Raw genomic sequence first — 17,265 nt, forward strand, 5'->3', positions numbered from 1 at the left:
ATTGCTGGCACCCATCCAACAAATGCCACTTGGATAACGTAATTCCAGAAGTCTCTAAAATACACAAATGTGTCACTGAGCTCAGTCATTTTTGTTTAAATCAAGGATGAGATGAGACGTCATTTATTTTCAGCTCCCATGTCATGAACCCAGAAAAGATTAGATCAAATGTCTGGGTTTCTGGGAGTAGAGTATATAAGGCGTGTGTTCTGAGTGCTGCAGCAGATCACAGACTTAAGACTAGGAGATCACATCAGTCGGTTTGAGAGAAGTGAGAGAAGAGGCAGAGACAATGCTGAGCTGTCGGTCTTTCCACCCTTCACGTCTGTGCCAGCAGCCTGTGTACACATTGTGGCCTGTTCCACACAGGGTCTGTGAGCCGCTTGAATGCAACATGTGGAAACTTATGGAAGAAGCAAGAAAGAGCATGAACTTCATGGATCGTGTTTTTGCGGAGCTGGCAAAAGAATTTTGGGATGAAAAACCAAGAAATCAGGACAACAAAACTGAAAACAAAGAAGGTAAAAAACACTCAGGGGACAAGAATGGAGATGGCTTTTCTCTGTCCCTGGATGTCCAGCGATTCTCCCCAGAAGAACTGAATGTGAAAGTACTTGGAAGAAAAGTGCTGGTGACAGGAAAATACGAGAAGAAAAGTGATGATGGCAGCGGCTCTTACAGCTACAAATATGAAGAGTTCAGGAGAGAATTTCAGCTGCCAGAAGATGTCGATGCTGAAGCTCTTAACTGCAGTTTGTCACAGGATGGTCGGTTAAATGTTCAAGGCCCACGCTTGGCACTGCCAGCTGTGAATGAACGAATCGTGCCCATCAACATCACCTCGGATACAACAACCAGTCCCCAGCTAAATCCTGGCCAAGAGGCACAGAAACTGGAGAGCAAGAATCTTGAAGGGAACAAGAAAGGCTGAAACAAAATAGACATCTTAAGACTTAGTTACACTGAATTTTTGTAGTTATAAAGAACAACAAAATATTGCCAGATGTGAGCACCTGTGAAATGAGTGTCATAATGTTGAAAAGCTGATATTCAATGTCCCATTACTGTAGATAATTACTTGTTTTTTCCCTTTTTGTTAAAACAATGAACCTTTGAGAAATGATCTATGATTCAATTTGTCAACTCAATAAAATGAAATTATTGCATGTACATGTCTATGGCTACAGGTATTTCATTGAATTTTACAACTCAAAGGGAGATAATTCTGCCCAAATTGCTGCATGGGTAAACCTACCATTTCATAATGACTGGCAACTGGAACTTGTTTGCAGAATATTCCTTCCTGGTAGTGAATGAATGTGATCTTTCCCACTTGGTTTATCTATTTAATCTAAAGTAGACACAGGTTTGCTGTTGTACCGATTTCTGGTCAGGACTCTGTGCAAGATGAGCAGATTAAATTCTCAGAAGGAGAATATAGCTACCAACTTTAATCAATTGTACATAAAATATTACATTATGTTGATAGCACACCTAAAATATTCTTTGAAGGTAAAGCTGGAAAATAGGACCAAGGGGTCATGAAATTAAATTAGCAAAAGTTAATTAAACACAGAAAGATCTTCATTCAGAACAAACAATGTTTGCAGTACTCCAGCAGGCAAAGGATGCAGAAACAGCAACATCAGAGATGCTTAAAATCTAGTTGGATGCAGTAATGAAAGAACTTGAAAAACTAAAGGGATGAGCTTCAGTGGGTTAATCTCATCCTACAGAACACTCAAAAGTGAAAGACTAGAAGTACAAACATTTATAATACATCTCTGATTTGTTGAACTCTCATATCTTCAGAAATGTTTTCAGAAAAGTTGGGTACTAACTGAAGCAGAGATTATTGGGCAGCTGCTATGTGCTCATTTTCTAAATGGCTGCTTTACGTCTCCAGAATCTGAAGTGACACCACAAGTAACCAAACACTCACTGCACAACACTCCTGCTCTGGTCATATGACTGGAAATAAATTAGCTCAGAATCCTGGAAGTGACTTCCTGCTCATTTGGAGTGTATGGTGACTCCTTCACATGCATGACATTGGGCAGGGCTGGATAATAGATCCTGTAAGATTAACATTAAAAGCACTGGCACAAATTAACACACATTTTGCTAACAAAATCAGTAACAATATTTTATTAATGGACAGAGTGATAAGATACAGCCATATGAGAGAGAGATGTCAGTTATTTCTTCAATAGTTTGTTTCTCAGAATATTAAGTCCAGGCCCCAGTACAACCTTAATGGAGGTAGAATGAGCTTGGTGTAATCCTTTGGTGTCCTGCTAATGCTGAATCATTACTTCTTGAGATGGGGAGGTGGGGGTGCAGGGGGAGGGGGCAAAAGGTATATATTTATGTATACTTGCATTTTGAGAGTGGCTTTATTGTAGAAAGATCCCAAGGCACATGCCAGGAGAAAATAATAGATAAAGATAAAGGGAACGGTCAGTAACGGGTAGACATGAGTACCAGTGTCTGAAAGGTTTTTAAGAAAGGTAAATTTTGACATGGTTTTTATAGCAGCCGAGAGAAGTAGGGAGTCAGTACAGCTGAGGGAGGGAGCGACAGAGTTGGCTGTAGGTTCTGCTTTCACTGGTGGGGAGAGCAATGCACTAAACAATGGCCAAATGATGGAAAATTCATGGAATCTAAGACCAGAGGTAATGGCGGGGATGGAGGAGTGGGTGCAAGGACACTTAGGAATTTGAGAAACAAATTTAAGGATCTTAAGGGCAATGTGTTGTGAGATGGGCAGCCAGTGTAGGCCAGCAAGAATATTTGTGATGGGCATGTGGTGTGTAAACTAATATGCATGTTTGAATTTTGGATGATTTGGAGTTTAAGGGCTACAAGGCCACAAACAAGAGATTAGATAAATCAAGACTAGAGATAACAAGAAGTTAAAGGAGAGGTTTAGTAGCAGGAAGACTGGTGCAAGTGATGTCCGTAGTTGGAAATAAGTGGCCCTGGTGACAATTAAATGAAAGTTCAGTGAATGTCAAGGACAAAATTAATTCTCTCTTGAAGAAGTATCAATTAATAAGGGACAGCCAGCATAGGTTTATCAAAGGCAAATTGTGTGACTAAACCGATTGCGCTCTTTAATGAAGTGAAAGAAAAAGTGGATGAAGGTTGCAGTAGATATTGTATGTATGGACTTCTAAAAGACTTTTGATCAAATATCACATGACAGACTTATATGGAAAATAGAAGCACATGGCAATAAAGGACAGTGGAAACTTGGGTACGTAATTAGCAAAGGAATAGGAAACAGAGAATTGGAGTAAATGGATATTTTTCTGGCTGGAGAGATCTATGCATTGAAGACCCAGGAGAGAAGTAGGTCCATTGCTTAATTTCTTGTGATATATAAATGACCTACCTGGAGCTGGGTATAGTGAGTACAATTTTGAAGTCAGTAGGTAATGTAAAACTTGTCAATGTAGTAAATAGTGAGCAGGGTAGCATCAGATCTTCGGGGACCTAGACAAATGAAATTTAATATGGTGAAGTGTGAAGCGATGAACTTTGAGAGGAACAACACAGAGAGGAAGTATAATCTAAATGGCATCAATTTGTGAGGAAACAAGAGCAGAGGAACTTGCGGGTGTATCTTCACATATCCTTGAAAGTGGCAGGGGACTTTGATAAGGCAGTTAAGAAAGTATATTGGATACTTAACTTTGTAAATAGGGGCACTGAATACAAATTCATATTAAACATTTACAATTCACTGGTTAGGCCTCAGCTAGAATATTGTGTACCATTCTGGGTAGCAAACTAGAGGAAAGATGTGAAGGCCTTGGGAGAGGATAGAGAGATTTACCAGGATGAGGATGCTTGTAAAAGCAAAATACTGCAGATGCTGATGATCTTAAATGAAAACAGAAAGTGTTGGACAAACCCAACAAGCCTGGCAGCATTTGTGAAGAGAGAAACAGAGTTAACATTTCATGTCCAATTGGACTCGAAATGTTAACTGTTTCTCCCTCCACACGTGCTGCCAGACTTTCTGGGTTTGTCCAGCACTTTCTGAGAAAACTTGGTTATGTGGAGGGATTGGAGAAGCTGGAATTGTTCTCCTTAGCTTTGAAGGCCTTGGGAGAGGATATAGAGATTTACCAGGATGAGGATGCTTGTCAAAGCAAAATACTGCAGATTCTGATGATCTGAAATAAAAACAGAAAGTGCTGGACAAACCCAAAAAGCCTGGTGGCATCTGTGAAGAGAAGAACAGTTAACATGTTGAGTCCAATTAGGGTAGAGAAACTCAAGTGAAGACCTAATAGTGTTCAGGATTATGAACGCCTTTGAGAGAAAGCAAGTCAGGAGAAGTTGTTTCCGCAGGCAAGTGGATCAGTAACATAGCTGTCAGATTTAAATAATTAGCAAAAGAACTCGAGGTGAACGGAGAAGAATTTCTTTTCCACACGAGTTATATGTGGAATGCACTACCTGAAAGGGTGGTGGAATCAGATTCCATAGGAACTTTCAAAAGCCAATTGCGCTTTATTTGAAGGGAACTAATTTGCAGGATTATGGGATTAAAGGTGGGGCATGGGACTAAATTGGACAGCTCTTTCAAAGAGCTGGCACAGGCATGATGGGGCAAATGGCCTCCTCTGTGCTATAATTCTGTGGGCTGGATTTTCCATCTGGAGGCAGGAAACAGAGGTCGGGTCTGTTTCTGGGTTCCAAACTCATGGGGCCTAGGGGAAACAGTCATTGACCTGTGATTTTCACCAGCACAGACAATTGATAGCCAGAGGGCAGGTTCGCCATCCAATTAAGGATGGCAGGTAGGCCTCTCAAAGCTGGAGGGCCAATCAGAGAAACAGCAGACTGCATAAGAAGGTACATAAGGGAGTCGATGCTTCAACACGGTGGTTTTCCAACTTCTTTATGCCTTTAATTAAAAAATAGATTCAGCCACCAGGCCTCCACTATAGAGGGCCTGCTACAGGTGGCCTGTGGCTGCTCCTGCACCCACACAGGCAGAAAGGGACTCTAGGCCTGCCTGGAGAGATGGCCCCCTGGCCTACCTGAAGGGGGCCTACCTCCAGGCACTTAAACTGGCTCTGCCACCTGACTGGCTAAAGTCCCAGTTTCAACTACAATTAAATATACTCCTCTAGATCAATCGGTAATTTATATTAATTTTTAATATTTGAAAATCTCATATCAAAGCACATAACAGACAACAGGTTTTAGTAACTTTGAAGTGCACAGCAGTTTTATCTGTAACTAATCCATTTTTAAACATGTTATTATGCATCGAACAAAACTAACACCTCGATCCGAACTTCACTTAAAACAGATTTGAATTTCACTCTAATACACAGTTAAAAATCGCTTTAATATCGCCAGAATCAATAAAAAGCACAATACTAGAAAGCCAAAGATGGACTCAGCATTCTCCCATAATATCAGTTTATATTTCATTTGCATAAACAGATCCAGCTCCTAATGAAACTCACTTTCTTGCACTTGTTATACCTGCTGCTAGGCTGTCAGTCACTAACATTGTGCCCCCCATCTATTCACTCACTGGCTGAGTACATTCCAGAAGTCTCTGGAATGGCTCCAGCGGGTGTCACTGATTCGAGGAAAAAACAAGAAATCAGGACAACAAACCTGATGATAATGAAGAAGACAAAAGACTATCAGATGCCAAGGAGGGAGATGGCTTTTCTCTGTCCCTGGATGTCCAGCAATTCTCCCCAGAAGAACTGAAGGTGAAAGTACTTGGAAGAAAAGTGCTGGTGACAGGAAAACACGAGAAGAAAAGTGATGATGGCAGCGGCTCTTCCAGCTACAAATATGAAGAGTTCAGGAGAGAATTTCAGCTGCCAGATGATGTCGATGCCGAAGCTCTTAACTGCTGTTTGTCACAGGACGGTCGGTGAAAGGTTCAAGCCCCACGCCTGGCACTGCCAGCTGTGAATGAACGAACCGTGCCCGTCAACATCACCTCGGATACAACCAGTCCCCAGCTAAATCCTGGCCAAGAGGCACAGAAACTGGAGAGTGGAAAAGAATGAGGGGAACAAGGAAGAGGACGAAGTAAAAATGGAGAATTAAAACTCATTTAAAGTTAACTTTTGTATGATGTAAGAGTGGTTTATCTGCAGAAATGAGTTTCTGAGACTATGATATGAAGGCATTATGTTGAAAGTTAATTGTTTTCATCTTGTATGTTTGAATTGTGCTGTTAGCAGCCTTCATATGGATTATTTATATATAGATTTATATTGGAACAATAAATACTTTTGACAAAAAAGATTTCACTTTATCACTTCATAAAAAATTAAACAACTGAAAAACTAGACACTTACTTCCTTTACACAGTAAAAAAAAAACACATTGGCCAGAATTTTACGCTCCTCCATGCCCAGCGGGAGTGGAGACGGTGTGGGGGGACCGTGTAATTGGATGGACGGATTCACTTCGGGTCCTGCCTGCCCGAACCTTCCACTGATTTTACACTGGGTCGGGCATGGGTTCAGAGTGGAACCCTGGTCTTACCCCAGCTAAGGCCCTTAATGCCAGTTAAGGACTCTTTCTTGCCAACCTCAATCTTTAGGCTGGCGCGCTGATGACAGCTCAGGTGGGAAAACCCGTGAATGAAGAGATTTTGATCTCAGGTGGGAATGGGGCTGGTCGGTGACTCACATCAGAAGTTCCCTTCTGACTGGAAGTGCCCTCTCCTGTGGGCCTGGTGACCTCTGGACCTCCCTCCCCTGCTGGCCTATCATCCGAGTGACCGTTCCCCCCATTGCGACTCCCCAGGCCTTCCCTACCTTCCCCACCCGGACCCCTGACACCTTTTGCTCCATTTCCAGGGACTTAGTCCCAGGAAGCTTCATGCAGCTAGTGCGTCTTTCCCTGTCATCCCAAAAATTCAGGGCATTTTAACTAGAATTAATTTAAAACCCAGAGAAAGAATTCTCTGTGTCAAGATCTGTCTGAAATTTAACTCAGTTTGTTAAAATATATATCAAATTATTGCACAGACCCAGTGCACCAAATCTCTGTATGACCCTGCAGCCTCACAATGAGCAGCAACAACAGCTTGTCTTCCAACACAGACACCAGACTGGATACCAGTCAATTACTGGATGGTGGAATCCTCTTTCATTGGGGTTATCTATTCAATAAGAATAACGGGGAGGAAAAGCAAAGTTAGTTGCATTCTAAACAACTTTTATAAAGTTTCAGTGAAACAATATTAGTGATTCTATCCCCCTGAACATAAGAACTTAAGCAATAGGAACAGGCGTAGGCCATTCTGCCGCACGATCCCCACCTTCACCATTCAATTAGATCATGACTGATCTGATTGTGGCCTAACCTCCATTTACCTGTCTGTCCCCCATAACACTTGAATTCATTGTCAATCAAACATCTGTCAAACAGCTGTGAATATATTCAATGAGCCAGCATGACACTGCTCCCCGTTTCAACTACAATTAAATATACTCCTCTAGATCAATCGGTAATTTATATTAATTTTTAATATTTGAAAATCTCATATCAAAACGCATAACAGACGACAGGTTTTAATAACTTTGAAATGCACAGCAGCTTTATCTGTAACTAATCCATTTTTAAACATGTTATTATGAATAGAACAGAACTAGCACCTCGATCCAACTTCACTTCAAACAAATAGATTTGAATTTCATTCTATTACAGAGCTAGAAATCGCTTTAATATCGCCAAAATCAATAAAAAGGGCAATGCTAGAAAGCCAATGATGGACTCAGCATTCTCCCATAATATCAGTTTATATTTCATTCGCGTAAACAGAACCGGCTCCTTACGAAACTCACTTTCTTACACTTGGTATACCTGCTGCTAGGCTGTCACTCACTAACATTGTTCCCCTCCCATCCATTCCCTCACTGGCTGAGTACATTCCAGAAGTCTCTGATTCTTCATTAAAACAAGGCTGGGATGAGACATCATTTATTTTCAACTCACGTGTCATAAACCCAGCAAAGTTTAGTTCATTCTGGAAATATCTGGGTTTCTGGAAGTAGAATATATAAGGCGTGTGTTCTGAGTGCTGCAGCAGATCAGAGACTGAAGACTGGGAGTTCACATCAGTCGGTTTGAGAGAAGTTAGAGAAGAGGCAGAGACAATGCTGAGCTGTCGGGCTTTTCACCCTTCACGTCTGTGCCAGCAGCCTGTGTACACATTGTGGCCTGTTCCACACAGGGTCCGTGAGCCGCTTGAATGCAACATGTGGAAACTTATGGAAGAAGCAAGAAAGAGCATGAACTGCATGGAGCGAGTTCTTGAGGAGCTGACAAAAGAATTTTGGGAGGAAAAACCAAGAAATCAGAATAACAAACCTGATGATAATGAAGAAGGTAAAAGACAATCAGAGGCCAAGGAGGGAGATGGCTTTTCTCTGTCCCTGGATGTCCAGGATTCTCCCCAGAAGAATTGAATGTGAAAGTACTTGGAAGAAAAGTGCTGGTGACTGGAAAACACGAGAAGAAAAGTGATGATGGCAGCAGCTCTTCCAGCTACAAATATGAAGAGTTCAGGAGAGAATTTCACCTGCCAGAAGATGTCGATGCTGAAGCTCTTAACTGCAGTTTGTCACAGGACGGTCGGTTAAAGGTTCAAGCCGCACGCCTGGCACTGCCAGCTGTGAATGAACAAACCGTGCCCGTCAACATCACCTCGGATACAACAACCAGTCCCCGGCTAAATCCTGGTCAAGAGACACAGAAACTGGAGAGTGGAAAATATGAGAGGAAAGATGAGGAGCAAGTAAAAATGGACAATTAAATCTCATTTACAGTCATCTTTTGTAAGGTGTAAGAATTCTATATGTGCAGAACTGATTTTCTGAGACCATGATATGAAGGCATAATGCTAAAATTAATTGTTAAATTCTATGTGTGTACTGTACTTTTATAAACAATCGTGGATTATTTTTATGTATGCATTTGGTACAATAAATACTTTTGAATATAATAGTGATGATTCAGACTTTTCCCCTCGTAGAAAGAAATGATTATGACACAACTGAGAAACTAGACACTTAACTCGTGTATTCTCATTGAGGAAAAACATATTTTAATTTGGTTTCACCTAAAACCCAGAAAAAGAAATCTATTTGTCAAGATTTTCCTGCAAACGAACTCAGTCCATGAACAATATGTCAAAGTATTGCACAGACCGAGTGCACCAACATCTCTGTATTATCCTGCAGCCTCACAATGAGCAGCAACATTTTTTTTATTCGTTCATGGGATGTGGGTGTTGCTGGTCAGGCCAACATTTATTACTCATCCCTAGTTGCCTTGGTTCAGAGGGAATTTAAAAGCCAACCACATTGCTATGGGTTTGGAGTCACATGTAGGCCAGGTAAAGACAGAAGATTGACTTCCCTAAAGGACATTAGTGAGCAAGCTAGATTATACAACAATGGTTTCAAATTCACCACTAGACTTTTAATTCCAAATTTTTATTGAAATCAACTTCCACCACCTGCTACAGTGGGATTCAAACCCAGGTCCCCAGAGAATTACACTACGTCTCTGGATTGTTAGTCCAGCAACAATACCACCACACCATCACATCCCCCTTGTGCTCCCACTGGTCTTCCAAGAGAGAGAACTAAGTCCAGTAATCCATATATCAAATTATTGCACAGACCCAGTGCACCAAATCTCTGTATGACCCTGCAGCCTCACAATGAGCAGCAACAACAGCTTGTCTTCCAACACAGACAGCAGACTGGGCACCACTCAATTACTGGATGATGCAAACCTCTTTCATTGTGGTTACCTGTTTAATTTAAATAACTGAGAGGAAAAGCAAAGTTACTTGCATTGTAAGCAACTTATATAAACTCTCAGTGAAATAATATTACTGATCCTGTACCCCTGATTATAAGAACATAAAGAGTTGGAACAGGTGTCAGCCATTTTGCCCCTTGAGCCTCATTCACCATTCAATTAGGTCATGACTGATCTGATTGTGGCCTAAGCTCCACTTTACAACCAGCCCCCCATAACACTTGACTCCATTGTCAATCAAAAGGTGTGGGCCATTCGGCCCCTCAAGCCTCCTTCGCCATTCAATTAGATCAATGTTTACCTAATTCTGGCCAGAATTCCACCTTCCTGTCTTCCCCACCCATAATCATTGACTCCAGAGTCAATCAAAAATGTGTCTAACAGCCTTGAATATTCTCAAAGACCCAGCTATACTGCTCAATGTGGAAGAGAGTTCCAATCGCTAACGTCCCTCTGAGAGATGAAATGTCTCTGCATCTCCATCATAAATGGCAGAGCTCTTATTTTTAAAGTGACTCCTAATGTTTTATGTCCCAATGAGGGGGAACATCCTCTCAGCTTCTACCCTATCAAGCCCAAAAGAATCTTACACGTTTCGATAAGGGGCCTGTATCTTACTGTATCAGTATGGTGTGTAATATTTCTTGCAGTGCCAGATAGAATTTATATTCCTGCTTCAAATTTACTCTATGATACTGGTGGACAAACAGCTCGTGTGTTTATTATGATGCTGGGCATTGGGAAACATCAACAATCGTATCACAGGTTGTGGAATATATGGGCAATGCCACAGCTTATTTATTAGTTAAAATGTGAAATGGTGTAAAAATGTAAATCCAGTCTATGAACTTATACTGAACCTAGAATCTATTTGATTGTAATGCTGCCAAAACACACCTGAGAATAAAGATTTATGTTGCAGTTCATAGGAGACTCTTGTGAGTGATGGAAACTGTCATTTACCAATTTAGGAAGTTATGATGTTGGGAACTCTGCAACAACATTAATAGGCTGGGCCTTCATATTCATCAATTAATTATAAAACAATAGAAAATTAAAACATTGCTACATTTTATCAACAATGTGTTGTCAATGTTGATGTTATCGGTGAAGAGACCAAAGGGAAGATGAGCAGTTTTCATTTGTGTTGTTTTTTGTTACTGGGATGGAAGAAGTGAAAGGGTAGATTCAATGGCAACTTTCAAAATGGAAAAGGATATATATCTGCAACGAAATAATTTGCAGAGTTTTGGCGAAACAGCAGGGCAGTGTGGAGTAAGTGGATAGCACTTTCAAAGCCCTGACATAGGTGTGGTGGACAGAATGGCCTCATTTTGAGCTGAGAGATTCTGGACCTGTCAATAATGTATTATTAAATTTCTACATTTGCAAATCTTATATCAAAGTAAATAATGGACAACATGCTTTAGTAATTATAAACTACACAACAGCTTTATAAAAACTATTCTGTTTTTAAACCTATATATTTAGGATTAGAACGGAACTAATGCCTCAATGCGAACTTCACTTTTACAAAACTGATTTGAATTTCACTCTTTTTCATTGATAGATGTCGCTCCAACATCTCAGAAATCAATGAAAAAGCAAAACTAGAAAGAAAAACACCGAGTCCTCATTCTCTCATAATATCTGTTCAACGTTTATTCAGTTAAACGCATCTTATTCTCAAAAAATCTCGTGTTTATACTTGCTCTGCCTTCTGTGAGGCTGTCAATCATTAACAATGCTCCTCCCATCTGTCCTTCACTGGCTGAGTACATTCCAGAAGTTTCTGGAATGGCTCCAGTGGGTGTCACTGAGTCGAGTCATTCTTGTTTAAAGCAGGGCTGGTATGAGACGTCATTTATTTTCAGCTCACGTGTCATAAACCCAGCAAAGTTCAGTTCATTCTGGAAATGTCTGGGTTTCTGGAGTAGAATATATAAGGCGTGTGTTCTGAGTGCTGCAGCAGATCAGAGACTGAAGTCGGTTTGAGAGAAGTGAGAGACGAGGCAGAGACAATGCTGAGCTGTCGGGCTTTCCACCCTTCAAGTCTGTGCCAGCAGCCTGTGTACCACACTGTTCCACACTGGGTCTGTGAGCCGCTTGAATGCAACATGTGGAAACAGGTGGAAGGAGCAAGAACGAGCTTGAGCTTCATGGAGCGAGTTCTTGAGGAGCTGGCAAAAGAATTTTGGGAGGAAAAAGCAAGAAATCAGGGCAACAGACCTGATGATAATGAAGAAGGCAAAAGACAATCAGAGGCCAAGGAGAGAGATGGCTTTTCTCTGTCCCTGGATGTCCAGCGATTCTCCCCAGAAGAGCTGAATGTGAAACTACTTGGAAGAAAAATGCTGGTGACAGGAAAACACGAGAAGAAAATTGATGATGGCAGCGGCTCTTCCATCTACAAATATGAAGAGTTCAGGAGAGAATTTCAGCTGCCAGAAGATGTCAATGCTGAAGCTCTTAACTGCTGTATGTCATAGGACGGTCGGTTAAAGGTTCAAGTCCCACGCCTGGCACTGCCAGCTGTGAATGAACGAACCGTGCCCGTCAACATCACCTCGGATACAACAACCAGTCCCCGGCTAAATCCTGGTCAAGAGGCACAGAACCTGGAAAGTGGAAAATATGAGAGGAAATATGAGGAGCAAGTAAAAATGGACAATTAAATCTCATTTACAGCCATCTTTTGTATGGTGTAAGAATTCTATACGTGCAGAACTGATTTTCTGAGACCATGATATGAAGGCATAATGCTAAAATTAATTGTTAAATTGCATGTGTGTATTGTACTTTTATAAACAATCATGTGGGTTATTTTTATGTATGCATTTGGTACAATAAATACTCTTGAAAATAATTGTGATGAATCAGCCTTTTCCCCTCGTAGTAAGAAATGATTATGATACAACTGAAAAGCTAGACACTTGACTCCTGTATTCTCAGTGAGGAAAAACACATTTTAATTTGGTTTCACCTAAAACCCAGAGAAGAATTCTATTTGTCAAGATCTTCCTGCAATGAACTCAGTCCATGAACAATATGTCGAAGTATTGCACAGACGGAGTGCACCAACATCTCTGTATTATCCTGCAGCCTCACAATGAGCAGCAACATTTTGTTTTATTCGTTCATGGGATGTGGGTGTTGCTGGTCAGGCCAACATTTGTTACTGACCCTAGTTGCCTTTGTTCAGAGGGCATTTAAAATGCCAACCACATTGCTATAGGTTTGGAGTGACATGTAAGCCACATAAAGACAGCAGATTGACTTCCCTCAAGGACATTAGTGAACAAGTTGGGGGTTTACAACAATGGTTTCAAGGTCACTATTAGACTTTTTAATTCCAAATTTTTGTTGAAACCAAATTACATCACTGACTGCAGTGGGATTCAAACCCAGGTCCCTAGAGAATTACATTGCTGGATTGCTAGTCCAGCAACAATACTACTGCACTATCACCTCCCTCTTGTGCTCCAGCTGGTCTTCCAACAGAGAGAACTAAGTCCAGTAATCCATATATCAAATTATTGCACAGACCCAGTGCACCAAATCTCTGTATGACCCTGCAGCCTCACAATGAGCAGCAACAACAGCTTGTCTTCCAACACAGACACCAGACTGGGCACCACTCAATTACTAGATGATGCAAACCTCTTTCATTGTGGTTACCTGTTCAGTTTAAATAACTGAGAGGAATAGCAAAGTTACTTGCATTGTAAGCAACTTATATAAACTCTCAGTGAAATAATATTACTGATCCTGTACCCCTGAATATAAGAACATAAAGAGTTGGAACAGGTGTCGGCCATTCTGCCTCTTGAGCCTCCTTTACCATTCAGTTAGGTCATGACTGATCTGACTGTGGCCTAAGCTCCACTTAACAACCTGCTCCCCATAACACTTGACTCCATTGTCAATCAAAAAGTGTGGACCATTCGGCCCCTCAAGCCTACTTCGCCATTCAATTAGATCAATGTTTACCTAATTCTGGCCAGAATTCCACCTTCGTGGCTTCCCCCCATAACCATTGACTCCACAGTCAATCAAAAATCTGTTGAACAGCTTTGAATATTCTCAAAGACCTAGCTCTATTGCTCACTGTGGAAGAAAGTTCCAATCGCAAACGTCCCTCTGAGAGATGAAATGTCTCTGCATCTCCATCATAAATGGCAGAGCTCTTATTTTTAAAGTGACTCTAATGTTTTATGTCCCCATGAGGGGGAGCATCCTCTCAGCTTCTACCCTATCAAGCCCAAAAGAATCTTACACGTTTCGATAAGGGGCCTGTATCTTACTGTATCAGTATGGTGTGTAATATTTCTTGCAGTGCCAGATAGAATTTATATTCCTGCTTCAAATTTACTCTATGATACTGGTGGACAAACAGCTCGTGTGTTTATTATGATGCTGGGCATTGGGAAACATCAACAATCGTATCACAGGTTTTGGAATACATGGGCAATGCCACAGCTTATTTATTAGTTAAAAATGTGAAATGGTGTAAAAATGTAAATCCAGTCTATGAACTTATACTGAAACTAGAATCTATTTGATCATAATGCTGCCAAAACACACCTGAGAATAAAGATTTATGTTTCAGTTCATAGGAGACTCTTGTGAGTGATGGAAACTGTCATTTACCAATTTAGGAAGTTATGATGTTGGGAACTCTGCAATAACATTAATAGGGTGGGCCTTCATATTCATCAATTTAATATAAAACAATAGAAAATTAAAACATTGCTACATTTTATCAACAATGTGTTGTCAATGTTGATGTTATCAGTGAATAGACCAGAGGGAAGATGAGCAGTTTTCATTTGTGTTGTTTTTTGTTACTGGAATGGAAGAAGTGAAAGGGTAGATCCAATGGCAACTTTCAAAATGGAAAAGGATATATATCTGCAATGAAATAATTTGCAGAGTTTTGGCGAAAGAGCAGGGGAGTCAGGAGTAATTGGATAGCACTTTCAAAGACCTGACATAGATGTGGTGGACAAAATGGCCTCATTTTGAGCTGAGAGATTCTGGACCTGTCAATAATGTATTACTAATTTTCTACATTTGCAAATCTTATATCAAAGTAAATAATAGACAACATGCTTTAGTAATAATGAACTACACAGCAGCTTTATAAAAACTATTCTGTTTTTAAACCTATGTTATTAGGAGCTGAACGGAACTAATGCCTCAACCCGAACTTCACTTATACAAAACTGATTTGAATTTCACTCTTTTTCATTGATAGATGTCGCTTCAACATCTCAGAAATCAATGAAAACAGCAAAACTAGAAAGAAAAAGACTGAGTCCTCATTCTCTCATAATATCTGTTCAAAGTTCATTCAGTTAAACGCATCTTATTCTCCAAAAATCTCGTGTTTATACTTGCTCTGCCTTCTGTGAGGCTGTCAATCATTAACAATGCTCCTCCCATCTGTCCCTCAGTGGCTGAGTACGTTCCAGAAGTCTCTGGAACAGCTCCATGGGTATCACTGAGCCGAGTCATTCTTGATTAAACCAAGGCTGGGATGAGACGTCATTTATTTTCAGCTCACGTGTCATAAACCCAGCAAAGTTCAGTTCATTCTGGAAATGTCTGGGTTTCTGGAAGTAGAATATATAAGGCGTGTGTTCTGAGTGCTGCAGCAGATCAGAGACTGAAGACTGGGAGTTCACATCAGTCGGTTTAAGAGAAGTGAAAGAAGAGGCAGAGACAATGCTGAGCTGTCGGGCTTTCCACCCTTCACGTCTGTGCCAGCAGCCTGTGTACACATTGTGGCCTGTTCCACACAGGGTCAGTGAGCCGCTTGAATGCAACACGCGGAAACAGGTGGAAGAAGCGAGAAAGAACATGAACTTCATGGAGCGAGTTCTTGAGGAGCTGGCAAAAGAATTTTGGGAGGAAAAACCAAGAAATCAGGACAACAGACCTGATGATAATGAAGAAGGCAAAAGACAATCAGAGGACAAGGAGGGAGATGGCTTTTCTCTGTCCTTGGATGTCCAGCGATTCTCCCCAGAAGGACTGAAGGTGAAAGTACTTGGAAGAAAAGTGCTGGTGACAGGAAAACACGAGAAGAAGAGTGATGATGGCAGCGGCTCTTCCAGCTACAAATATGAAGAGTTCAGGAGAGAATTTCAGCTGCCAGAAGATGTCGATGCTGAAGCTCTTAACTGCTGTTTGTCACAGGATGGTCGGTTAAAGGTTCAAGCCCCACGCCTGGCACTGCCAGCTGTGAATGAACGAACCGTGCCCGTCAACATCACCTCGGATACAACAACCAGTCCCCGGCTAATTCCTGGTCAAGAGGCACAGAACCTGGAGAGTGGAAAAGAATGAGTGGAACAAGGAAGAGGAGGAAGTAAAAATGGACAATTAAATCTCATTTACAGTCATCTTTTGTAAGGTGTAAGAATTCTATACGTGCAGAACTGATTTTCTGAGACCATGATATGAAGGCATAATGCTAAAATTAATTGTTAAATTTGATGTGGGTACTGTACTTTTATAAACAATCATGTGGATTATTTTTATGTTTGCATCTGGTGCAATAAATACTTTTGAAAATAATAGTGATGATTCAGCCTTTTCCCCTCGTAGAAAGAAACGATTATGACACAACTGAAATGCTATACACTTAACTCCTGTATTCTCAGTGAAGAAAAAAACATTTATTACTCATCCCTTGTTGCCTTTGTTCAGAGGGCATTTAAAAGCCAACCACATTGCTATGGGTTTGCAGTCACATGTAGGCCACGTATAGACAGCAGATTGACTTCCCTAAGGGACATTAGTGAACAAGTTGGGGTTTTACAACAATGGTTTCAACATCACTATTAGACTTTTAATTCCAAATTTTTATTGAAATCAAATTCCACCAACTGCTGCAGTGGGATTCAAACCCAGATCCCCAGAGAATTACACTGCATCTCGGGATTGTTAGTCCAGCAACAATGCGACTACACCATCACCTCCCTCTTGTGCTCCAGCTGGTCTTCCAACCGAGAGGACTAAGTCCAGTAACCCATATATCAAATTAATGCACAGACCCAGTGCACCAAATCTCCGTATGACCCTGCAGCCTCACAATGAGCAGCAACAACAGCTTGTCTTCCAACACAGACAGCAGACTGGGCACCACTCAATTACTGGATGATGCAAACCTCTTTCATTGCGGTTACCTGTTCAATGTAAATAACTGAGAGGAAAAGGAAAGTTACTTGCATTGTAAGCAACTCATATAAACTCTCAGTGAAATAATATTACTGATCCTGTACCCCTGAATATAAGAACATAAAGAGTTGGAACAGGTGTCGGCCATACTGCCCCTCAAGCCTCCTTCCCCATTCAGTTAGGTCATGACTGATCCGATTGTGGCCTAAGATCCACTTTACAACCTGCTCCCCATAACACTTGACT

General features: G+C 41.0%; 4 protein-coding genes across 4 annotated transcripts; all 4 read left to right on the plus strand.

Moving 5' to 3' along the window:
* LOC121269140 (heat shock protein beta-11-like) lies at positions 1-1,170 on the plus strand. The gene has a single exon (XM_041173638.1). It carries the CDS (start codon positions 293-295, stop codon positions 929-931), a length of 639 nt encoding a protein of 212 aa, XP_041029572.1. The 5' UTR covers positions 1-292; the 3' UTR covers positions 932-1,170.
* A 7,091-nt stretch (positions 1,171-8,261) lies between these two features.
* Positions 8,262-8,818, plus strand: LOC121269254 (heat shock protein beta-11-like). The gene is made up of 2 exons (XM_041173814.1): positions 8,262-8,391; positions 8,451-8,818. Exons 1-2 carry the CDS (start codon positions 8,262-8,264, stop codon positions 8,816-8,818), a joined length of 498 nt encoding a protein of 165 aa, XP_041029748.1.
* A 3,101-nt stretch (positions 8,819-11,919) lies between these two features.
* Positions 11,920-12,669, plus strand: LOC121269223 (heat shock protein beta-11-like). Its single transcript, XM_041173767.1, has one exon. It carries the CDS (start codon positions 11,952-11,954, stop codon positions 12,321-12,323), a length of 372 nt encoding a protein of 123 aa, XP_041029701.1. The 5' UTR covers positions 11,920-11,951; the 3' UTR covers positions 12,324-12,669.
* A 2,445-nt stretch (positions 12,670-15,114) lies between these two features.
* On the plus strand, positions 15,115-16,393 carry LOC121269167 (heat shock protein 30C-like). Its single transcript, XM_041173684.1, has one exon. It carries the CDS (start codon positions 15,562-15,564, stop codon positions 16,183-16,185), a length of 624 nt encoding a protein of 207 aa, XP_041029618.1. The 5' UTR covers positions 15,115-15,561; the 3' UTR covers positions 16,186-16,393.
* Positions 16,394-17,265: the final 872 nt, after the last annotated feature.

The sequence above is a fragment of the Carcharodon carcharias genome, chromosome 23 (genome assembly GCF_017639515.1).
Source record: "Carcharodon carcharias isolate sCarCar2 chromosome 23, sCarCar2.pri, whole genome shotgun sequence".
Taxonomy (NCBI): domain Eukaryota; kingdom Metazoa; phylum Chordata; class Chondrichthyes; order Lamniformes; family Lamnidae; genus Carcharodon; species Carcharodon carcharias.